Source organism: Labrus bergylta, chromosome 8 (assembly GCF_963930695.1).
Source record: "Labrus bergylta chromosome 8, fLabBer1.1, whole genome shotgun sequence".
Lineage (NCBI taxonomy): Eukaryota > Metazoa > Chordata > Actinopteri > Labriformes > Labridae > Labrus > Labrus bergylta.
In genome coordinates this window covers 19,902,589-19,927,584 of record NC_089202.1, presented here as the reverse complement: position 1 = coordinate 19,927,584, position 24,996 = coordinate 19,902,589, and the positions used below count along the sequence as shown (strand labels likewise).

The 24,996-nt window shown below is 39.9% G+C and overlaps 2 protein-coding genes across 2 annotated transcripts; both read right to left on the bottom strand.

The window, feature by feature from the left end:
* Positions 1-1,471: 1,471 nt before the first annotated feature.
* On the bottom strand, positions 1,472-6,757 carry ethe1 (ETHE1 persulfide dioxygenase). The gene is made up of 7 exons (XM_020652550.3): positions 6,336-6,757; positions 5,156-5,300; positions 4,262-4,410; positions 3,880-4,009; positions 3,593-3,682; positions 2,292-2,408; positions 1,472-2,133 (listed from the first exon to the last, which is right to left on the bottom strand). Exons 1-7 carry the CDS (start codon positions 6,549-6,551, stop codon positions 2,087-2,089), a joined length of 894 nt encoding a protein of 297 aa, XP_020508206.2. The 5' UTR covers positions 6,552-6,757; the 3' UTR covers positions 1,472-2,086.
* Positions 6,758-7,284: 527 nt separating this feature from the next.
* LOC136179849 (transmembrane protease serine 5-like) lies at positions 7,285-23,634 on the bottom strand. Its single transcript, XM_065958077.1, has 10 exons — positions 23,085-23,634; positions 22,017-22,643; positions 15,104-15,196; positions 14,049-14,183; positions 13,582-13,747; positions 11,045-11,223; positions 9,259-9,354; positions 8,256-8,398; positions 7,958-8,113; positions 7,285-7,369 (listed from the first exon to the last, which is right to left on the bottom strand). The coding sequence occupies exons 2-10, from the start codon at positions 22,510-22,512 to the stop codon at positions 7,304-7,306; spliced, it is 1,530 nt and encodes a 509-aa protein (XP_065814149.1). The 5' UTR covers positions 22,513-22,643; positions 23,085-23,634; the 3' UTR covers positions 7,285-7,303.
* Positions 23,635-24,996: the final 1,362 nt, after the last annotated feature.

The window sequence follows — 24,996 nt, the reverse complement described above, 5'->3', positions numbered from 1 at the left end:
TTTAAGGACACGTTGCTCTTTTACGCACCCGCCGTATGAAATGTATTCGCAAAGGTTTTTTCTACTTTGTCAGTGTCATGATCCTAATACTGCCACTCAGGGTTTCTGCAGATGAAATATACCAATCTGAGGCAACACTTATTACCAATGTTAAATTTGTGATCCTCACAGTAAAAAATATTTGTAGTTTCATGACTTGAAGTCAGGGATTAATGCTGTTAATACTGTGACTATTTTGTGACAAAGTAACCACATTAAATGTATTGTAGTCACATTTTGGACAATACATGGTTAGCTTTGGGAAATCAGTATCAGTGTAATCTTTCACATTCAATGATACATCCATGTTTGTTCATATGCATTTTTATCCATTCATATAATAAAACCGGAGAAACTTCCTAATAATGCAAAAACCTGGAATACATTATAAAACTAGTGAGTTGTCTGCTTTTGCATAATAGGCAATCATTAATTCAAGAGCTCTTGATTCATTCAAAAGTTTATTCATTACTCCTTTTGACATTTTCTAGTTAAACTTAAGCGATTTCATTTTGCGCCGCCGCCATCACAGTTTGATGACTCTCTCCATTGTTCAAAATCTTTACAGCAAAGGTAGAAATATGACAACTTTCAGACCATTACAAACTACATTTCCCATAATGAAAATAGAAAACGTACTTTTCTTAGATCTTCACACCTCCTGTTTGCAACTAAACATAAAGCTGTTTATTGTCAGTGGAATTCCCTTTTTCATAACTGTAGTTTAAAAATAAAATCTGCATGATTGGAAGTTTCATACAACGTAGTATCACATGTGCTTGTTTCCTGGGAAGAACCATGTGGTCGAGACTGACGCAGTCACTCCCAAACAAACCTGTTTTACCGGCTGATGAGCTGCTCAGTCAGGCTAAGAGCAGCACAGACAACACTTGAGAATCCAGCAACCAGCTTCACTAGAGGTGGAACAAAATATTGATTCAGCAATATATCGCTGACTCCTGTGATACAATTATTAAATCTCTGGTGTCAAATATATATTAATAGAAAAAAACATCTTGCGCTCTGAAGTCTTCCTTGCCATGTTGACTCACACCAGCACCACTTAATAACTCCACACGGTGGCGCTAATACCATGAATAAAGACAACGTAAATAAAGGTTTATTGGCTTAAGAAGAAAACCAAAGATGTCTAAATGCAAATGGAATGGTTTCATGTTCCTGCCATGCAAGAAAAAAAGGCTGTGGTTGGCAGGACGGGAAGTGGAGCAAGTGTATGTGTGTGTGTGTGTGAATGTGTGTGTCCTTGGCTAAAGGAGTCCGGAATCACTGGAAAGGCCATGTGGAAGAACTGAATTGTTCCAGTTAAGCATTCATGAATACTAAACCGAACCTTGAATGGAAGATTCCTTTTCCAAGCCCTCGTTGTTCTACGTTTCCTCCCCAATTCAGAAAAAAACTGCTGAATAAAGAATACTCTCATTTATATTTATTTAAAATACAAAATAAAGTTCATTTTTCTTAATTTACAGATCTTAAGCTCTCCTTTTCTGATTATTGAAAAAGAACTGATTGCATTTTGAATTTTGAGCAAGTTTACACACGGGTTGTTCTTTTTTGCAGCTCAACCAATGTAAGGAAATGTAAGTAAAGTAAGGAAAGAATCAGGGCTTCATGGTGAAGAGACTAAAACCCTTTTCACACATACGGAAATCTCCTGAAAAACTCCGGAGATTTGGCTACCCGGAGGTTCTTTAGGCTATGTATGAACGCAAACAGCCTCATTTTTCGCGCGGACTTTATCTAGATATTATCCGGAGTGCATATGTGAAAACGGCTCTAGACTGAAAAAGGTGCAGTTAAAGTTACAAGTTTCAAGTACTGCTCCAAGTTTGATCACACTGACGCATGTAGCTGCAGGCTAGATGCTGAGCCAACATCTATTACAATATAAATCTTTATATTTACATAAATACACAGATTAATGCACTAAATGGTTTTGATTAATCTTGATGGGAGGCTAACATGTAAACGTACGTGTTTCACTATAATGCAGTTGATGTGATTCTCCCTTCCTTTAGAGGGAAATTCAGACTTGATGGACTCCACAAACCAGATTGGCAGGCACTGAGATATCTGCAAAGGAAGAAGAGAAACAAACTGTTATCAGGGTAGACATGTAGTTAGGAGTAAAACAAATTCAATAGTCTTATTAAAACTTGAATGACATTTTCAGGCCTGGATTTCTGAAAACAGAGCAGGCGGAAGAGGTCATGAAATGAAGCTTTTGATACCTATTTTCTTCGGTTTGGGGAGATTCAGGTTGTCCATGATGTTCACAAACTCGTCCTGGCTCTTGGTCAAGCGTGGGTTAAACCTGCGCTCCTCACCGACTGTAGACGCCGTCTGACCTGATTAACGAGGACAGGCACAGACAATATGTCAAATATGGAAGTGTTCGTGGACACAAACTGCAGAGAAACCACATGTTGCTGACAGACATTTAGAACACTTTGTGATCATTTTAGATGATTAATCGTCTCACACACGTATCAGATGATAGAAATAAATCTGAATGTATCAAACTGAATCTCACATTAGACAGATTGTGGAAAGGCATTTCTTTTCATCCATCTTTACTTTATGTATCGTAAAACTTCTATTAATAGCCCAGGCTTTTATTTATTTCAGTCCATGAAATGACTCTGCTTTTATTTGGGACAGACGCCAATAAGAGACGGCTTTGAATTATTATCAAACAAAACATGTGCAAAGCACAGACGGGAAAGAGTATAAAACTGTTAAGTAACACCAGAAAGAATATTTACCTGTGTCCAAAACGAGGATATCAATAAACACGTGAAAAAATCACAAGATTGATCTTAGTTTATAAAACAGCATGCAAACCTGCTTCATGGCCTGAACACATACGAGCATTATTCTGTCTTTCTTTGACACATGTTCTAGTTCATCTTTGGTTTTTTTGTGTCGTGCTGCTTCTTCTTATTTCTGATCCACAAACTCTTTTGACACTTCCTGCAGAGGGCCCTCTGACTGAGACCAGCCTTTATTTTGTCAAAATGGGCAGCAACACCAGGCTGCTAAAAGGGACTGGGCCTTAAATTGTGATGGCGGGCCGCACCCCTAATATAATGGTAGGGGAAACACTGCACTTGTAATAACAATTTTATCATTAGGAATTGTTTGCTGAAGAAAAGGAGTTTTTTTTTTTTTTTTGGAAGATTTATTTTTGGGCTTTTTTTTTGCCTTTAATGGACGGATAGGACAGTGGATAGAGTCTGAAATCAGGTAAAGAGAATGAGAGCGAGAGAGAGAGAGAGAGAGAGAGTGGGGAATGGCATGAAGGAAAGGAGCCAGAGGTCGGATTCAAACCCAACCGCCCACTTGGAGCACTACAATCTCCATACATGGGACGTACACACTAACCGCTACACCACTGCACCACCTTCACCCCGCAAAAAAAGAGCTTTTTAACACTTTACAGGCCCTTAAAGTTTGTATTCAACTTAGATTTTCCACCAGTCTCCCCATGAAATATGTGATAAGCATGCAGTGATGTGGATTTTTAGCTTACCTAAGTAGTCATGTGCCGGGTAGATGAGGCACTGGTCAGGCAGAGAAAAGATCTTCTGATGGACTGACTGATAGAGCTTCTTAGGGCAGCCTGAATTAGAAAGACAACTATTAGAAGGTTAGATAAGTCCAAAGGTAAACAAATGATTACTGCCCCCCTGTGTTCCTCTAGCAGCATTACCAAAATAAAGATTTTTTTTGTTTTGTCATGCAGCCTTTTTGGAAATAAAATGACTGAAACACAAAGCCTTTTATGTCAGATTATTAATGTGTCAAGTGTAACTCTACCCTGCTGGAAGTCCGTCCTGCCACAGCCTCTGATGAGCAGAGCGTCTCCAGTAAAAGCCATGCTCTGATCATCTGTAACCAGCGACACACACCCATCAGTGTGTCCAGGCGTCTCTCTCACCGTCAGATGCTAAAGGGGAGAAAAGACGAAAGTCAAATCTCGGCATGAAACGGTTTTTTTTATGAAGCAGTTTTAACAACAAAGTTTCAGTCAAACAGATAAAATGATCCAGAATAAAAAATAACTACAATTCTAACTTGGTTAAAAATTGCATCTAAGCCCGATTGCAGCTTACATTTTGACGCAGTGATACATTCATACACTAAGAATGGGATTTGGGATTTAATTTAGACAGTGAATTAAGTTATATGTTCTTCTCACATGTTTCCCAAAGGGGAGCTCGTCGCCCTCTGACAGGAGGATGTCTGCAGTGGCGCCGCTGAATTTAGAGATTGCACTCTTCAGCCCAAGCAATCTTTTCTTCATCAGCCCCGTGCTTGTGATGTGGTCAGCGTGGCAGTGGGTGTTTACTGTCAGAATACACAAGATAGCCTTATTGTCCACAATGGGAAATATTAATGTTCACAGATTCAGAATCAGATAAGTTCCACTGGGAGTCAAACATCAAACAGAGAATATATACAGGGTACGGATGAATGGATGTCGAGGCTGGATCTCTACGTCTGTGTTAGTGAGCTGGTTTATTAAGTGCTGTGAATGCAGAGGGGAGAAAACAGTTTGATAACAACTTCATAAAAGTTAATCTACAAAATGTTATTTTCCAAATTGATGAATTAGGCATACTCTGGAAAATGGCTCATGATTCAAAGTAAAGGTTTTGTTTTGAGATGTTTTCAAGTTTGGACTGTTTTAATGGATATAAGTGGAATCCAGGTAAGTGTGTTGAGCTATGGTTTCATCACGCATACTTCAAATTTGTAATAACAATATTGTCATGATGCTTTAAATATTTGATGTCAGCTAGAAAACTCATTCTAGCGTGTACATGTGTCTATCAGCATAACTTATTGTAACTAAGTCCCTTCATGATCTTAAAATGGTTAGGTGTGATATTAGCAAACAGCATATGGAACTGGCAGCATTTTCAAAAGTTTTACTCTGAAATAATTATGAATATTGACCAAAATAGAAAACTAATATTGCAACCATATTATTTGCCAGAACACTCAGACGTTGGAGTACACAGATCTATGTTTTCTGACTTCATGGAGACACCACAATATATATCTTATGCCCATCCATGAGAAGCAATACCTGCCACTTTTACATGGAGCCCCAGTTCATGTATGAGCTTCAGGTCCCTGTCAATGGTCTCCAGTACAGGATCGATGAGGATCGCCTCCTTGCTGTCCGTGTCTGCCAGCAGGTAGGTGTAGGTGCTGCTCTCCTTCTCAAACAGCTGAACAAAAAGGACAGGCGAGGAGTGACTCAGCTGTACCGTGCAAAGCAAAGCAACAGGTGGTGGCTTATAACATCGTAAAAGAACACAAGAAATGTGCTTTTTCTGTGACGATATAAAAGTACCTTCTGACCTTCATCAGTCAGAAGAGTACAGGGACTTATAATCTTCGATCTCGGGACCTTTTTCTTCCTGTCTGTTCCAAAAGTCAGAACTGAACTGGGGGGGGGGGGGGGGGGGAGGCGTTTCAGTTTGCTGCTCCCTTTACTTGGAACGAATTACAAAAAGAGCTGAAACTTAACAAGCTTCTCTCATTGGACGCTTTCAAGAGGCAGACACACCTGGCTGTAGATGTTCTACCTGATGTGTTTGTGGATTGATTTTGACAAACATTTGCCGTTCAGATTTGTTATTTGTGTCTTTTAAGGCCTAATGATGTATTTTTTTTTTTGTATTTGTACATTTGTCTGCCTCGTTGTTTGTGTGAAACTCTGTTAATTGTGCGGCCAGGACACTCTGGAAAAATAGATTTTTAATTTTCAATGAATTTTCTTTCCTGGTTAAATAAATAAATAAAAAGACTTGCAAGCATGAAAATGTAACCTAGATATTAAATAATTAAAATACTTTGATAAAGATGAAAGCTGCTAAAAGAGGTTGTTTTTGTGGGGACTGTTCTTTCCAAGGTCAGGTCAATAATAATAATAAAAAGACATAAAACATTGCTCCTCCTGGACAAGAGGCATCCTTCTGACCACATATGTCTTCTTAAAGAATCTATCTGGCTAAATATGTAATCCACAGATCCTGTCATATAGTTGTGCTCATTTCAAATAACTACACATTAATACACAAAGATAACTGAGCTGACTCCATCTCACCTGTCTGAACTAATTCACTTCCTGCTAATGCTAAGGTTAGCTTATGCTACCTGCTACCAAAATATTTACACACTTTACTGCTTTTTCTGTTTTCTTTAAAAGTAACGAATTGAACTAAAATGCGGTGGGAAAACATTAAAGTATATTAACGTACTTGTCTGAAGAAGAGCCCTTCCTTAAGCGCCATCCTGGAGCAGTACGATCTCCTCGGAGCTCGCACCGGGCCAAAGTCATAACTTACGCCGGGGCAGAGGCGCCTGCTCTCGGCTGCTGCGTAACTCCAACCCTCGGTGTTTGGTCGGAGGCGGAGCGTGAGAGCCAGAGCCCGGTGAAGCGCTGTCACCCTGCTTAGTGTTATCACCGAGCTCATTGTCGTTCCTCGGTGCTATCCTAGCCGTCCTAGCGGATCTTAACCGGGACAAATGTGACGATAATGAGCAGTTAATGCCTTCCGGGTTGTATTGGAGTAAAAAAAAAATGTGCAGCCTCGTTTTGCTGGATCCTCTGCAGGACAATAACACACTACTTAAGAAGACCCACAGCTCCGAGTCGTCTGACAGCTTTCTTTAGATGAACTCAGAGATAAAAAAAAGTTACGTGTGCAATAATCAGTGTTTGTTAATGAGCAACCAAACGTGGGTTAATCCCACTTTTCGCCCTCTACAGTGAGGCAGGTCAACTTCCTCCACACTCACGTCTCTGCAGGTCAGCATACTGCAGCACTGACATGCAGGAAGTGCACACTGCATTCACAACAGTGGTGTCTGACTGCACTTGAACTACGTGACTGTTGTCATGTAGCCTATTCTACTTTGTGAAGTCACAGACTAGCCAGGTGATGCCAGGTGACTGCTGCCACATACAAATGTTACCAAATGTTACTACAATAACAAATAGCCACACTACTAACAAATAAAATCCCTAAAACCATAAAGTTTTACATTGAATAACTTCCACTCAAATTTCACCCATAGTGTGAACCACGTCAATTACTGGTTCTTTTTGTTCATTAAAAGCAGGGCTTTTGATGGGATGCTTTATAAGCCTAATATGACGTCGTAATGATTTTTGTTTAATTGTTAACAAACAAGCAGAGACACGTCTTTGCTTCTTAACTGTTTATTAAGGTTCAGGTCTTAGCGTGTCAGACATCGCTGTGGTGGTCTCCTCCAGCTCCTCTGGTTTCCCCTACACCAAAATAGAGAAAGGAAAACACAAGCTGCATGAATATGTAGTATACAGCGTGAAATGTGCTGTTTTTGTGAAGTGCGTTCTGCCTTTAAATTAATGTAAACAGGGGCTCTATCTGCATCTTACTTATCATCTTTTGTTGCTACTGTTTATTCATTTGATTCCCCGTTGTTCGTACTTAGTCAACTTTAAAGTTATAGCCTTCTGAAAGTTTATTAAAATAAGTCGAAACTGTTGTTGGTATAACTGAGATGAAACACTTGATACGGGGGATAGAGCAAATGAAATAAACTTCCACAATTTGTTAAAAAACTATTGTGTTTGTACTTCAACCCCAGACGTTATGAGACCTGTAGATTTATCTGTATAGCTTGCTTTGTGGCAGAAAGTCAAATTGCTCTCCCTGGCTTACAATAAAAACAATGCATTTTGGAACAGCTAATAAATCCCCCAGGTCTGATATCAATTCAAAAGAGTCTTATCTATTTGACACAGCTCTAACTAAATTATATAATCGTGTAGCTTGCTGACTCTGACAACAAAACATCCAACAACAATAAAAGGCATATAGGGACAGAGAGGTACCTCTGTATATTTTTGGACCCAGTGAATCAGTTTGGTCACTCTGCTGTAGACGCCAGGTTTACTGCGTCGGCCGCAGCCCTCTCCCCAGCTCACCACGCCGGCCAGCCGCCAGTCCCCATCGGATGTCTCACACACCAGGGGTCCACCACTGTCCCCCTTAAAAAAAGACCCCAAAAAAATGCAAACATTACAGACCAAACATTTGCACGTTCAGTGGTGGCAGAGATCTGGTGATGAGTTGTACATTTTTAAAAGGTTCTTTATTAGGTGGGTTTATATGGAGTTTTTATGTGTTTACCTGACAGGAGTCCACTCCTCCGTCCATGGATCCAGCACAGATCATACGAGGTGTGAGAAACGAGCCGTACACACTCGAGTGGGAGCAGTCAGATTGAGCGATTAACTTGACCTGAGCCTGTCTCAGCTCATCTGTCACAAAGCCTGACAGAAAAGAAAGAGTTAAAGAAAAATATACGGTAAAAAAGGGGGTTTATGAAAAAAAAGCCAATTTTTCGAAAGCATCTACAATATTTATCCTGTACCATGATTCTGCTTGTGGAGCTTATGAGATAAATGCCGAGACTTTTTAGGTCAGGTAGAATCCGTTATATCTAAACCAGTTCTCTTGCCCGCTTCGATCGCTGCATCTTCTGTTGGTTTGTCGTTTTGCAAACTGAGGGGTGCCTTAAACCGCCTACCTTCTCTGGTCCAAACAAACACAGAGCATTCAGGACCAGAATCTAAACCCAGAAGGAGGACATACTGGCTGCTGCGTTGTGGTCAGAGAAGCCAGCACTTCAACATAGCACATTTCCTTAATGTCTGATCATATAGTAAAGTAATTTATGATTTAATTCAGTAGATATCTTACACATTGGACTTTCAATTATTGATTTTCATTAATTTCATAATAAGGGACGTGGCTGATCTGACTGGTGGAAACGTTGTAGCTGTTTTAGAGGAGGCTTAAGGCCCGCCTCCACTTCAGCGCTCTGCCTGTTACTAGGTTTACAGAAAGACAGAATCTCCAATATGGTGAAGGCCATCGACAAGCTCTAAAAGCTGGCTTCAGAAACCAATGGATGACATCATTGAGCCTAGGTCCATACAGTGTAAATGGCTGTGATCAAACTACTTCTGAAACCTCAAAAAGGTTGGGTCAGCTCTAACAACCACAGGATGTGGGATTATTTTAGAATTTAAATTGATAAGAGTGAGTTATCAAATGAAAAGGGACCACATGAAGGGATAAAGAAGAAAAACGAGCATTAAAAAAAGCACCATGTGTCAGTGTATCACACCTCCTTCACGAATGTATCCCCAGCCTGTGATCCAGCAGGCCGATCCAGGAAGAAAAGACTCACTCGGGCTGGGTAAACAGACCGGTCGCACCCTGCCTACAAACAGAGGGCAGTGATCAGTGACACACAATGTTACATTTACAGGAGATATAAAGACATTAAGGTTGTCAAACAAGTGACGGTTATAACTTATAAAACACATGTTGTCAGCTTTTCCAGTGCCAAGTTCCTCCATAGACGTATAAAATCCCCGTTTAACTTTTGCTTCCATTGCAAGAAAGTCACATTTTTAAATCAGATTTTGACATTTTGTTTTTAACTTTGAGTATTTTAACTTGGCTTTTAAAAGTGCATAACAGACTGTTTAAACTGTATGTGTTGCAGCACTTTCACGATTAACACATTTAAAAATGTATTTCGTGCATTTGAAAGAGAAATTAAGTACAAAAGCATTCTCGAATATCAGGCTTTAAAAAATGTTTTTTTCATCAAGGAACTTCCAAAGGACCTTGTGTTCCCCACTAGTCCATTATGTTTCTATTTTTTGTCAAACTAATGGAACTACACTCGGGAAAAATAGTCATGTACTGTAAACCCATGCTATAACTATCCCTAAACTTTCCCCAGCAAGCCAAAAGGGAATTAGATATGTTCAAACTTTCCTGTGGTGGAAACTATCCTGATACAGTATAAAGAAAAAAAAACTGGCTGCTTACTTGGCATGTGCTGCCTGCAGGTACCTGGTGAGGCATTTGTTGACCCACATTGTGTTTTAGTAGTGACAGTTCTAGTCAGAGTAGTTAATATTTTACAAGAAAGTCTGACTTTATTGTGCTCAAATGAACTTTAACTGAAAACACTGAGCACATTCAACACATTGATAAGTGCGTTGGCTTTTATAGTTTGAGTTTGTAACCCATTACGCTGATTGCTATTTCTTTAAATCAGTCAATTATTGTAATGCTCTTATCTGAATAATGGATTGAAGCTGTTACAGTGTTAACCATGTAAGGCTTGCAAATAATTGAATATCTGATAGTGTTCCGGCCGCAGCTGTGCCCTCTCATCTGTGTTTGTATGATACGTCTCTTTTTGGAAGTTCTGTGTGTGTCTCCACCTAAGAGGCCTGATTGGTGGGCATGCTTTCCAAACTGAGCAACCTATAAGAGGAGGGCGCCACCGCCATCACAGCCTTAAGAAGGCTGCCGGTGCCGTTGAGAGAAGCTCAGGACCGAGATTTTTGTCAGTGTCTCACAAAGATTTTTGACTTTGTGTGAAAACAGTGATTTAGATATGTGGAGGCCATCGTTTTGATCGAGACTGGGCCTTTCCAGACTTTCTTTCTTTGTTAAGATACACTAGGTTAGGGGTGCTGTTTCAAAGTTGTTGTTTGATTTGGATAGAGTTAAAGCAGCAAGTTTCTTTTTTTTCATTCACAAGTTTAGTTATTCCTAAAACTCTAACTTAGAGTCCTCTTTTTGTTTTCTTTATTAATTGATTGAAAAGCACTCGTTGGCCCTTTTAGTTTGCCTATTGTTTCACTATTTTACGTCCTTGTTAATAAATGACTTTATTTTACCAAGAACAACTGGTTTTATGTTACTCTTTTCCTAAACAAGCTGGGTCATAACAAATAGTTTAAACACGTTTTTTAAACACAAATTCAGTACCTTCTCAGTAAATGTTTTGCCAAATTTATAGTCGTTGTTTATCATTAGGTAAAAGGCATTACGTCTACGGTATTTATGAAGTGTAAGAAGGTCCATGAGGAGCCACCTCCTCCTACCTGTCATGTCCATGTCAGTGATGGTGCGCAGCAGTCCCACATCATAGTCGTTGTTGAATGTGTTGAATCGAGGGTGGTGGAGGACCTGCAGTGCTCTGTAACGTTTCCCCAGCGAGCTGTCTGCGATGCTGACGGTGTCCACCACCACCAGCCAGTCAGACACCTCCAGCATGTTGTTCCTGCACAAACAGCAGTGACACAGAGTTTGAGTTGAGGGGCCGCGCAGCGTGCACGCATCAACGCCTTTCTTTAGATTACTGCAACACACTGTGGACTATGCTGATGTTGTTTTTAATCCGGGTGGCACAGTGATCTAATGTGGGTCACTTTAATCTAGCAAATCAGTGTGGTAATGGCTTAATTTACTTAAATTAACACGTTAAAATGTAAAACACATATGCACATCTTTCCTCTGTAGAGGATAAGCCCAAAAAACTGCGATGTAACCAGACTTTCTGCCTACCAAGCCCATACTGTTGAGTCCCTGCTTCAGATCTATATCATAACATTAAAGAAAAGAAGTGTTGTTTACAGCCCGGAAGAGTGAAAGGTTTTCAAAAACTGAGCGTTAAAACTGTGTAACAAGTTCAAAAGCAGAACAAAATGACCCTCGTAAATCTTAAACCTGATATTCTATAACAGTGAGACTCAACCCGAGGCTCTCGAGGCTCATTTGGGACTAGTTGTGGCTCCTTTAGGTCCAACTTGGAGAAAAAAATCTGTCGGCCGATAAGTAATTATTTAAAAAAGGGAAACATTGTCTGCAGAAATGTTTCTTTGCATGTCATGTCACTGTGTTTCCCACATATTTTAGGAAAGAAAGAGGTTTTTTGATTGTGGCTGTTGCAGAAAATATGTGGCTTTGAAGTCTAACAAGGCTGAGTACCACTGTTCTATTATAATACTTCAACATACAGAACGGCAAAACAACAACGGAGGTGTTTCAGCACGTTGATGAAGGCCTAGTGCCGAAACTCGTCCATTGTCGTTTTGCTGTTCTTACCCAGATAAAGGAGACTCAAAGGACACTCGTCTGCCGACTTTTAACTGTTCATCTAAACCCGCAAACTGAAAATAAATCTGATCCTTTTTCCTTCAGCCCCCCCAAATGATTTAATGAGCTGCTCTCAGTTTGAAGTGGTGCTCAAATATCTGATTGCTCTCCATCCAAATGACATGTTGAAGGGTAGTGGAGAGCCTCTGTGCAGATGGAAACTCTGCTGTTTGAGATGCAAACTGTGGTAAGTACTTTGCTGGAGGTCCTGAATTGCCTTCGATTTATGATTGTGTCTCATTGACTTGAACCTGATTAGAGCAGAACACACAATTGACTTGGACGTGACTAATTCAGTTTTGATTACAGGCCTCCCCATGAGGACTGAGGACCCAGAGGGGCTGTGTACGGGTAAGACTGTGCAGGTTTACAGTTCAACACATGCTGACACATTTTCCCTTTTTAAACGAAACTGTAACAATAATGTAACAACAGATTTGCACCGTTTACGTCTCTGTCCCATGTTTACATTGGGTATACACACAGCAAGGAAGCATATGCAGCACATCCGCCTTTGCAGCCGTGTTTGTCTCATGGAGGTTGTTCAGACCCTGATGAAGACGACAAGACGAAACCTTGTTAATCTAATAAAGTTAATAACGTTGATCTCCATACTTAAAGTGTTGCAGGAGCTTTCTGACCTCTTCAAGCCATTCACTTTCCGTGCACCTCGGTTGGTGAAGTTGTGCCATGAAAACTCTAGTGTGCACTAGTTTTCTTAACACCTGGGTCTGTGACAAACTATATTTAGTTTGGCTGTAATGCTTGCATCTGGATGAATGACAATAAAGTTGAATTGATCTCTCTTTGTTTGTCACTAAATGTTCAAACTGCAAAGAACAGTTTTTTTTTCTTCCTTAAAAATTATGTTTTTGATCCCTATACAAGCTTCACTGCCTATAGGTGTCACAGCAGCTGGTAGGATTTTTAGTTTTCACTTTTTATTACTACATTCTTTTTGGTCTGAGGGAAGATCTACACATTCATCACCATTCATTTCTTACACCTCAAACGTGTAGACAGGATTTAGCATTACAACTTCAAATTTCTCTTCAAGTGTCTGGAATTACAGTGTTCTCCATTAAATTAAATCACTATCTGTAAATCTTCCTGGGAGCTCCTGAACTCTCTTGTCTTGTATGGTTCCTCTGGATCGTTGGTGGGGATGCACCCCCACCTCCTTCCTGCATCCTTCCCAATCCCATTTTTTAGCCCAACGCTGTGTTGGCAGATGGCTGTCCATCATGAGTCTGGTTTTGCCCAAGGTTTCTGCCTCTTAATAGGAAGTTTTTTCTTACCACTTACCACAAAAGTGCTCATGGTGGATTAATGTTTGGTCTTAGTAAAATAATGAGTAAGGTCTTTTACCTGCTCTTTTGCAAAGTGTCTTGCGATAACAATTCTCATGAATTGACACTTCACAAAAAAAGATTGATTGATTAACTTCTGACCCATTTTTCCACCCTTCACATCCCTCTCTTACTCGACAAAGCAGTGAGCTGCAGTGATGACCCAGTGCGGGGAGACGATGGCACCTCCACAGACGTGGCGCCCCCTCCAGTGCATGCTGACCTGCCAGCCCCACTTGTCCTTGGCTGCCAGCGTCCCCCCGACAATACGGCGGCCATCACTGACAGGAACTGGGCAGCCTGAGAGGAGGTGAGAGAGGAAAATGAATGAATGCAGAGCTACAGACAGAAAAAAGACGGAAACATGAAGTAAAAATTAACTTTTTAACACTCTTCAAATATTTAAACTCCATAAAAGTATATTTACAACTTTAATTTGGGAAATGATTATGTAATATATGATTAGGCTATTAAACTTGATAGTGAGGCTGATGGATATCTTTTCATCATCTAGATAAGCAGAGACCTTTAATGACTTTGATATTACACTCTCTCTCTCAAGCTTTCAATCAATTTAATTTTTCATAAATTTATTTTTTACCTGCAGTGATGTTCCCTGTCTGGTTCGCTGGGTTCTTAGGCAAAAAAGGCAGCTGTGCTGGGATGCTGCAGTTCCTCTTCCCACCACAAGGAGGAGATAATTCACTTAATTCAGATGGGAATATGAGGAACTTGACTGATGAGGAAAAGCAGTGACATAAAAGTTAATTAACTTAATAATTTGATAATTGAATCAGAGAATATTGTCAGAATTAAAATAACTAACTCTCCCAATCCACAGACTACTTGTATGTATTTACAAATAAAAACCTTAACTCTATAAAAAAGGACACAGATATTTTTACGTTTGAGTTATTTTTAGATCGATTCTATAAATCCAGTTAATATTCACAAGAAGCTTTAGATGACATTAACTTGCAAACCGCGTGTGTAAAATTGAAACCCATTTAAATCGATGTTATCCACATTTTATAAACACAGAAAACTCCCCTCAAGATGAGGTCTGACCAAAGTCCAAATATCTCAGACAAGCTGCAGCTTTTCTATTAAATAGCCAAAACCTCTGACTGCAGTATGCATGCTCACTGAGGTCTATGTAAAAATCAATTTATCTCAAATTAAATTAGCATGCGCTGAAAGAATTATAGTTAGATATTTCAGGTTATTATAATGAGGTGCTGAAACTAAAGATAAGGGTTAAAGTCATTTTTAAAAAGTAGGATGATGTTTTTTGTACAGATTGTGATTTCTGAATGTCTCCTGTCTAACACTGAATTAATAAAACAATGCCACTACTTCTGTCATTCATGCCAAACCATAAAAAGATTTCAATTAGGTCTGTTCCTTTGGCATTTTTAGTGTGTGTGCTTTCTCTTGGAGCCTTGAGAAGGCTTTTGAAAACAGCATCAATATTGATCAATTATAATGAAGAGACCTTTCAAACAGATGCTTTTGTAACAGCAGCTGTTACCATCTAATGAGATGAGATCTAAAAAATACTTTTTCTCCCAGCTGAATTCAATGCTTGCAGGTGTAAAAACAGAGCTTCCAGTATATCAGTAATCATGTCCGTTCATCTGCAGTCAAATAGTTTACCTAATAGGGCGGAGATGATGACCAGTACGGTGATGATCGGGATGCTCACCATCAGGAACAGCTCACTAGATGAAAAGACCCGAGCTTCTGAATCTATGAATAAATACATACAATAGTTTTAAAACCTTAAGGAAAGGCATTCATCTCCAACAAAACCCAACTTAATCTAACTTGTTCATGTTTCTATATCATATAGCCTCAAACTCGTTTGCTTTATCTACATTGTTCAGAAGCAACATGAACTTCCATTTGTCTTCCTTTGGTTAGACCGACTTTCCAAATCTAAGTTTAATTCACTCTCTTCCACCTCAATTCACCTATTTTTTTTTGTTTTATCTCTTCCAACTTCTGAGAGGAAAATATCTGTTTGTTTGGCTGCTTAATCTGAGTGTATTGCTGCTTAATGTGTGTATTTCAGCCTATGTGTGTGTGGCATGTTCAATCACAAACTTAACTTGTAAAACTTAATTTCCCCTCGAGGATCTTCTTAAATGTTCCTATATGTTATACATCAGCTAGTCTCTAAATGTGTCCATTTGATGTTTAGTGTTGAGCAGATAGAATATTTGTAGGCTTGATTTTTTTTGAGCAACTTAAATATGAAATCTAAGAAATTAAACCAGACCAGACTGCTTTTTTAGTTTATACAGTGCTAAGAGAGCGACGGTTTGAAACCTGTTTGTCCGTTTAAGTATTCAAACAGTTGTATAGTAGGCATAGACACGATAAAACAGCTTCATGTTGGCCTTAAAGACGCAATTTAATCATAACACACAACCCAGTAAGAGAGTAAGAGAACCCCCCTCGCAGAAAAGGTTGAATTTCTGAAAAGAAACGGCTGAGTATGTCATTTTAGCATTAAGAAGAGAGCTCCCCCGAGGGTCTTTGGGACGACATTCTTTTCAGGTGTGATCATAAAAAGGCTGCGTTCAAACGAATTGAGTGAATTGGGTATAAACACATCCACATTATGAGGTAAAGCATGAGCTGCATGCAGAGCCCTGAAGGTAAAAAAAATGCTTAAATCAATTTTATGCTTGAATGACAGCGACCTGAAACAAACTATGGACCTGCTTCTTGACAAAGAGCCTGGTGGCAGCTTTCCGCAGCTGTGCAGGGATTGATTGGTGATGATGAGGTACATGATGAGGTGAGTCATTTGTGAACTCTGAGAGGTACTATACACTTCACCTGAGGGTTTTTGTTGTATAACCTTTAGTAGTTTAATTCTACATACTGTTACATAATATGAATGTACAGAATGTCAATAAATAGGCCTACCAGAAGAATCAAATGTGACAAACACTATTCCTTAAAGGAGCAATGTGTAAGATATCTACTGAGTTAAATAATAAAAAGACCTCACTATATGATCAGACATTAAGGAAACATGCTATGTTGAAGTGCTGGCTTCTCTGACAACAATGCAGCAGCCAGCATGTCCTCCTTCTAACTTTAGGTTCTAGTCCTGAATGCTCTGGATTTGTTTTGACCAGAGAAGGTAAGCTGTTTTAAGGCACACCTACACAGCCGTTTTGGACGCCCCTCGGTTTGCCAGGCACACAGCAAACCAACACGTGTTGCAGCGATGGAAGCTGGCAAGCGAACTGATTCTACCCGACCTAAAAAGCGTTTTCTAATAAGCTCCACGAGCAGAAATGTTGTCAGATCAATATTGGAGATGCTTTTTGAAAAATTGAGAGAGGTTAGAAAGGTTTACAGACCGATGCAGAGCTGGTTAAAGTGAAGCGTCAGTGTCAGCAACCTCCAGCACATCAACTCTAGAGAGGAGGGGTAGGGGGAAGAAAGCTCTCTCCAATATTTAGAGTTTGGACTGCAGTACCCATTTTAAATGCTTCGTGTCAGCGTTACATATTGCTCCTTTAAATGAAAGTGGAGGATCAGCTGCTCGACTGGGTTTATTTATACGTTCCTGCAGCTGAGACACAGCGGGTCGGCTACAAGAAATAGGAGTCAATTATATGAACGCATTAAACTCTGAAGTAAACTGCTTGGATCTGGGCAGGAAAAAACTTTGTGGTGTCTCTTGGGGTCCTATGAGCAAAAATCAATTTGGGAGCCTCCAACCAGCGTTCATCACCATCATGTCTGTAGTGTCACGACAATTACTCCTCCTGTTTTCCTTTTTCTCTCCTATAGACGGATAGTTCCTCTTAATTTTTATTGGTTGACAAACTTTAGTCTTCAGAGCAATAATGCATGCAATGCCTAGCAGGGCAATAAGAATGAGAGCTGTCAGATGGGGTCCCCTAAGGGAGGTTTCCTACTGTCGTTGCAAAAAAACATTTTGGGCCACTGCTTTGGTTTAAGTTTGTGAGCCCTCAGGGGCCCCCTTCTGATCTGGGGCCCCGAGCGGTTGCCTGCCTTGCCTGTTGACAAGCAGCGCCTCTGCTCAGATGGGATGCAGTCCGATCTATAATGCAGCGAGGGATCCGTTAGCAGGTGGCCGTTAAAATGTATTGTAACCAATAGTACCAAAGGCCACCTTGAGGAGGAACAGCAATAAAATAGATTGTACACCAGATCTCATCATCTCGTTGGTTTTCTAACTGAGGCTTAACTGCTGCCTCAGCACTCCATATTTTGGAGAAACTTGATATCGAATCTGTCTCATGTAAGAGCTGATAAGAAACCGCTCTGTTCGGGACGTGGAATAGAAGTGGATAGTTTATAGATGGCTCTGTTGGATGGGGGAAGCAATTGTTTTCATCTGCTCTCAAAGGAGAGGCTGAAATATAGCACGTTCAAATGATGAGGGACTTTAGTAGAAGCGCGAGAACAATACACAATAGAAACTATCCCACTGAGGCAGCTGTAGCAATGATTGATACAGGAGGCGAAATGCTGGAGAGGCACCTAATGATTAAAAAGAAGCCTGCATATGGGGCGCTTTATCAAGATGATGGAAGAAGATGGATTAAAAGTGTCTCTAACACCGCCAACGAATGAGCAAGGAAGATAATCACTGTATTACATAGAAGGATGGGGCAGTTGGGACCAAACAATACTGTTTATTATTATGAGTTTAAGGCTTTAAACATTAATGTCAACAATTAAAAAATACAGGGACAGCCACTAAAGCATAGGGTGCAGATCTGTTAAGAAATAGAGCCAGGGAGTGTGTGTTAAACGTCAAATGGAGCTCAGCGTAAGTTCAAGCAGGAAGACTGATTATATTCTCTCACACATTTATTGAATTTTCATCATTCAATTTAGCCACTCCCTTCGTCTCCCTGCTCTGGTGATCTGCTGATTTTGGGTGTTAAATCTTTAAGTAAGAATCCAACCCGATTCTGCCACAACCCCTCTCAACCAATCATCATCCCAAGGTCAAATTTTAAAACCTGTTCTCTCTCTTCCAGTCAGTTAGTCATTTCAGTGTGATCGCTGCGACTCTCCTCTGCCCCGGTCACCTCCATTCCAGCTCAGCAGAGTTCAGATACAGCCTCAGAAACCCCCTCCTCAACACATCCTGCATTCTTCTATCACCCCACCCACCAGTGTCTCGACTCCATATCCTGCATATCCTATCCTGTCCTCGCTACCCCTCTGAGTGTGTTAAGTCATCATGATGGAGTCTATTCACCAAAGAGCTATTTATTATTATTATTATTATTATCATTATTATTATTATTATTATTATTATTAATAATAATAATAATAATAATAATAACTTTATTTATATAGCACCTTTTAAAAACACAGGTTTACAAAGTGCTTTGACAAACAGCAAAAACAAAGCAAACTAAACCAAACACAGAAGAACATAAACAACAGCAAGAACATAACAAATGCAAAATACTAAAAATAATTAAATACAATTCAACAGAAAAGAACCCATAGTGCACGATACCCAACAGACATATATAACCCGACCATCACAAGAACCATTATAAGAACCCAGGCTAAACAAGAACCCAACAACACGAGCTGAGACCAAGAGGACCAAAGATTTTTTTTTTAAATGTAAGAAACTAAAGGAGATAAAAGAAAATAAAAAGATAACAGCAATAAGAAGGTAAGAGCAGTAAAAGAAATAGAAACAAGTGGTTAAAGGATAAAAAAAACTATAATATTAATAAAAATAAAAAGTAAATATAAATATAAAACATAAATAGACAAAGTAAGTAAGATCAGAAAAAAACAAGTTAAAACATAAGAGGAGTTAAGATATGAGCATAAACATGAGATAAGAGCATAAATAAAGAGCATAAATAAAAGGACAGTAAGAAGTAAAATAATGTAAAAATAGTAAAATCAGTAAGAAAAGACATTAAGAAGACGACATCACATAAAAGCAAGTCTGTAAAAGTATGTTAGTATGTAAGAAGGGATTTAAAAGAATTGAGGGAATCTTATTTCCTCAGGGAGGTCGTTCCAAAGTCGAGAGGCCCTGACTGAAAAGGCCCGGTCACCTTTAGTTTTAAATCTTGACTTTGGAGCAACGAGGAGGCCCCCACCTGAGGATGTAAGACTGTGGGCTGGCTCATATGGTGTCAGTAGCTCTGTTATATAGCTGGGAGCCAGCCCCGTCCGTGCTTTAAAAGTAATGAGTAAAATCTTAAAATCGATTCTAAAACTTACAGGAAGCCAATGTAATGAAGCTAAAATTGGAGTGATGTGATGCCGTCTGTTACAACCAGTAAGAAGCCTAGCTGCTGCATTTTGGACTAGCTGGAGGCGAGACAGTGACTTATTTGTGATTCCGGAAAAGAGGGAGTTACAGTAGTCAAGTCGGGAGAAAATGAGGGCGTGGATGATCTGGTGTGGTTGGGTTAGTATTGTTTTAATTTTGGAGATGGTGCGTAGATGGAAGAAGCATGATCGGACAACTGCTATGGGATTCAAAGGTGAGATTGCAATCAAATGTTATTCCTAGATTCAAAGGTGAGATTGCAATCAAATGTTATTCCTAGATTTCTGGTGGTGGGTTGGACATTGGCGAATAAGGGACAGAGGCTGCTCTTTGAAATATGAGTGGAGCTTGGCAGGTTTAATACTATGATTTCAGATTTAGAATTGTTCAGCTGGAGAAAGTTTTGTGCCATTCAGCAGTTGATATCGTTTAGGCAGTTTCTGACAGCAGCTAGGTTCCTAGCGTCCTCAGGTCTCAAAGGAAGGTATATCTGTGTGTCGTCTGCATAGTAGTGAAAGGAGACTTTGTGGCGTTCAATTATTTGGCCAAGAGGCAGCATATAAATGGAGAATAAAATGGGACCTAAAACCGAACCTTGCGGTACACCACAGGTAATGTTAGAGGTAGAGTAGGAGTAGTTACCGATGGTGACTGCAAAGGTTCTTTCTAAAAGATAAGAGTAAAACCAGCTAAGTGCAGTATCCTTTAAACCAACCCATTTTCTGAGACGATCAATTAAAATTGTGTGATCAACAGTAAGAAAGTGCAGTTCAGTAAATTGTCAAAATTTTATGAAAAACTATTTTTCCTGAACATCAGGCTCTCTAATTTTAATATTGAGAAATCTTAAAGTGAATAATTCACAATTTTTGGAAATGAGCTTATTCCGTTATAGCTGTATATAGCACAAAGTCTGGATGGAGGGGTAAAGCTGGAGGATTTGGCCACAGCAGCTGTTTCATTCTGTTTCCAGGTTTTATACTAAGCTTCATATCCAGGCTTATATCGAACACACAGCTGTGAGTGGTATCAATTTTCACTTAACTTTAATGAAAAAAAAAATTATTAGCAGATTTCCCCAAATGTCAAAATATTCCAGTGATGTTTCAGTGTCGCCTTTACCTTGAAGCTTTTAGTTTTGTAATGATCGGCTCCATGTACACAAAGTCATGAACCCAAAAGGAAAGGTCAAACATCTCCTTTAAAGCTCCTTTAAAATGGTTATCAAACTGATTGAAACTTTTACGAGTTCCTCTTTATGAGCCATAAAAGCAAACATGACCATGAGCAAGAAGACTGATTACTTGAAAATAGTTCTTTTTTTAAGCCTGAAGCTATAACCGCAGGGTAGCTGTCAGAAGTCAAGAGCAAGCTGCAGAAACAGACGTTTTAACATTTTCCGCAGCAAGGATTCTCAAAGAGTGATACAGCTGATTTATTAGAGAAAGCATGATGAGATTATTTGTTTAAAGGTATATATGAGGCAGTCTGGATAGTAATAAAATGAAAATAAAATATACCCTATGTGAGTACATTTTTTTTTTACTTTCTAAAAAGAGTGAAGTCAAACTCCCTCTGGATTTGATGTTCTCAGCTTTGTATTGACATGACATTTTTTTTCATCCTGTTTATGTTTCTCTCAGACGCTCATACTGTACATGTTTTTTTCAAGGTTGGACATGGTTTTCATGGTTGGAATCCTCTCTGTCCAACCATTAACACTGTCACCATGAGGGTGAAGAGAGAAGTCCTCATCCCCACAGGGACACTGTAAGAAGGAGAACAGATGTCCAAACTGAAGAAAAACTTCTCTGCAAACTTTGTGTTGCATATCGTTACTTGAAATTGATCGCAGAGTCTTGTTTTCAGATGTTTATTAGCACTCCTCTACTGCTTTCATCAAGTGAAACTAGACAGGAGGGGCGGGGGGAAGTGTGGAGACAGGGAAGGAGGGAGCTGAGGGATGAAGGGCGTGTGTCTGAAGGGGAATATTTATTTAGATCTAAAAATCGCATAAGCCTTTGAAAAAATAATTTCTTACACACGAACTGGACAAGATCAGCAAAGAGATATGATGTTATGCTTTGTCTACAGGGGTCTCTAAACTTGACAAAAACTAAAAGTTCCTCGCAGGAGCTCTGAGATTCCGTTTATTTTAATAACGGCAAAAAACAAAAACACACCAAGGTATGTAAAACTTTTTGGACCTAATCAGAACTCCACTTTGAAAAAAAAAAGCCTTAATAATTTCCTTACCTGGCTCTTCATGAGGGAAATCTTTGGGCATCATGAGACCTACTGATCCTTCCTCCAGCGGGCTCCCATCTGATGGTTTCCTCTGCTGAACTTCAGGAGGAGTATCACTAAAAGGAAGTTGTAAGGTCAGAGTGTTTTGATCTTGGGCTTCTGAAAACCCAGAGGGGGAAGATGAAGTTCCTGGAAGTTGCGGCTCTGGATTCTCTCCAAAGAAAGATGGAAGCTCTGGATATAAGCTATTTTTTTCAGTGGGTTTATAATGAGGCACCAGTGTGAGGACTGTAGAGGGGACCAGAGACGACACGCTTAATACTTCATGACTGGTTGGACTCTGAAAAGATGTTGATGACCAGGGCTCGAGGGATGGATAGATTGATGCAATGACTGGCTGCTGTGCATCAGAATGAATGGGGCTGGTTTGGAGCTGCAGATCCATACTCGTAAAATCGTTGGTAGCTGTCCTGAGATGCATGGCATGGTTTAAGTCGGGGTCCATGTTCTCTGGACTGAAGGTTCACAGCTTATTTTGGGTTTTGATAGGAAGGATTTGGCTTGTGTGCTGGGTTTCAGACATGCTTTTGCGAAGGGGGGGGGGGGATGCAGAAACTGACAAATACCCTGAAAGTCCTGCAAAAGAACAAGAAAAATACTTGATTTAAAATTAGCTTATCCATGGAGAAATGGAATGCTAATATTCCCTTATAATGTAGAATCAATCTGATATGGATTTTTAAAGACATTTTTTCTACCCGTTACCCTTCATTACTTATTCTAGCAATTGGATCATAGTAATCCGGCTTCATGAAAAGTTAAGACTGCATTAAGATCATTTTCCCAGACGACTTTCAAAAGGATAACTTCGATATCACCCTAATCCGAAACAGCTTGGCATATACTTGAGGTAAATGAGGCAGAAAGAATAATTTATGAGTTATTTTGTAGAGCTAAATTAATTTCTATTGATCACATTTGTTGATGCCATAAAGGAAATATGTGACTGAAGACAGGGTTTGTTCAATAAATTTCCCAATTGGCTCATATCAAATCACATTGGTGTACTTCTCTCACCTGAAGAATGTCAGCCTCATTTGTATGCACAGGGCTTTTTCCATCTGAGTGTGTCTCTCTTCCTCTTATTAAAGCGGCTGCAAATACATCACAGCTGCAGCATCATTGAGCGGACATAGAAGCCGTTTGTTTTCTCTGGTGCATCTTCAGTCCAAAAGATATTCTCTTACTGTGAATCCATCGTCCTCAGCTCAGCCCAGGTTTCTGCAGTTTGTCATGTCTTGTCTTGAGATTATTCTTGCTCTCCTCGGCTAACACATAATCCTTTCATATCGTCACCCCCACTTCATCATCTTCCTCCCTCTCCGCCTTAATCTTTCTCCTCTGGTCAGAACACAGGTGAGGCTGCAGCAGGCAGGTCAGTAACAGATACGTGCACTCTTGTCATCAGGAGTCTATGAAATATGCATGGAGATAATTGTGAGCTCGGGTCAGAGTTTAACAACAGAGGGTAATGTACACCACGGCGCTAAACTGCTCCCGCTCACAAGGGCTGAGGAGCATAATGGCTGCACACACTGACAAACACTCACACACACACAGAGTGAAGGAGTTGAATTTCTCATTGTTGGACGATATGTATCCAATAATCATCGTCCTATTATGAATCAGAGGAGGCATACTTGAGCACTGGTCTGTGTTTGTCAGTGTCCAGTCTTCCCAAGAGTATTTTGTTCATCCGATCACATTACTTCATCAGACAGTGTGAGGCGCTGGTGGTGTTACCCAGCGCGTTACACTGCTGAGTTCACTTCACAGATCAAAGACGGTGAAGGAGACACGACTGTATCACCTGAGTAGAGGGCTGGTCCAACAGAGATGGCCAAGCGACTATGAGATACCAATATTGTTAAGAATTGCCGTTACACAAATATGGATGGATGGATGGATGGATGGATATATAGATAGATAGATAGATCAATCCATCCAGGATGAAGTCACAAATCCCAAAAGTAAAAGTATTAATCCTCTCTGGACACCATGAATACTTTGTACCAAATTTCAACGCACTCAATCAAGTAGTTGTTGAGATATTGCATTGCTGATTCCATGAAATTACAATAATGAATGGAAAGGCAACATAAGGAGCTGAATAAATATTTTCTCGTCAGATGCATTTGTTTTCTGTCTGAAGTCATTTTTAGTTTTTATTTATCTGTGTGTGTGTCACTGTTTTCAGTTCTCTTGCAGTCACAATGTATTCAGCCTTAGTTAACCCTCCACTGAGTTGCTGCTGGGTTGATTTTGTAATTCACTGCAGTGTTTTTTATGCAATACGGGACTAAGTCAGACAAGTGATCTGTAAAACAACCAGTCAAACATTTGTATGCTGAAGTTTTTAAATGTCTTCGTATTGCTTGCTGGTTGTTTACAACATGAGCGAGGAGTTGCTGCCTCCCCACCTTCACATGACACTGACTGACTGAATGAATAAATAAAGCGCGCAGGCTTCATTTGCTCCCGTATTGGTGTCAGAGTCCTTGTTTACTCCAATCAGGCTGACTGGCAATGCACTAGTGCTAGTCTGAACTCCTCACATACACACCTCTGTCAGAATCTCCTCTCTGTGGTATCAATCAGGGGAGGAGAGAAGGACCCCCAATTTGACTTCTCCCCAGCAGCCTGCATGGTGCTGCAGCATTTCAAACTCCATAGAATCTGTTTTATCGTGCAGAGGTACACCAGCGGGATACTGACAGGACAACTAAATTAAAGCGAGGAAGCTGCCAGAGTAAAGCAAATTTCGATAATTTGAGAGTCAAATTTAACTCTAGGGACTCAAGCACCAGAGTGCCTTAAGCACTGGTGGCAACTAGGGAAATATTGTGCAAATACGCACCAGAATATGTACAAGTTCATTTAAGTACTGAATGAGAATATATGTATATTTATATTTCACAGGACACCCACA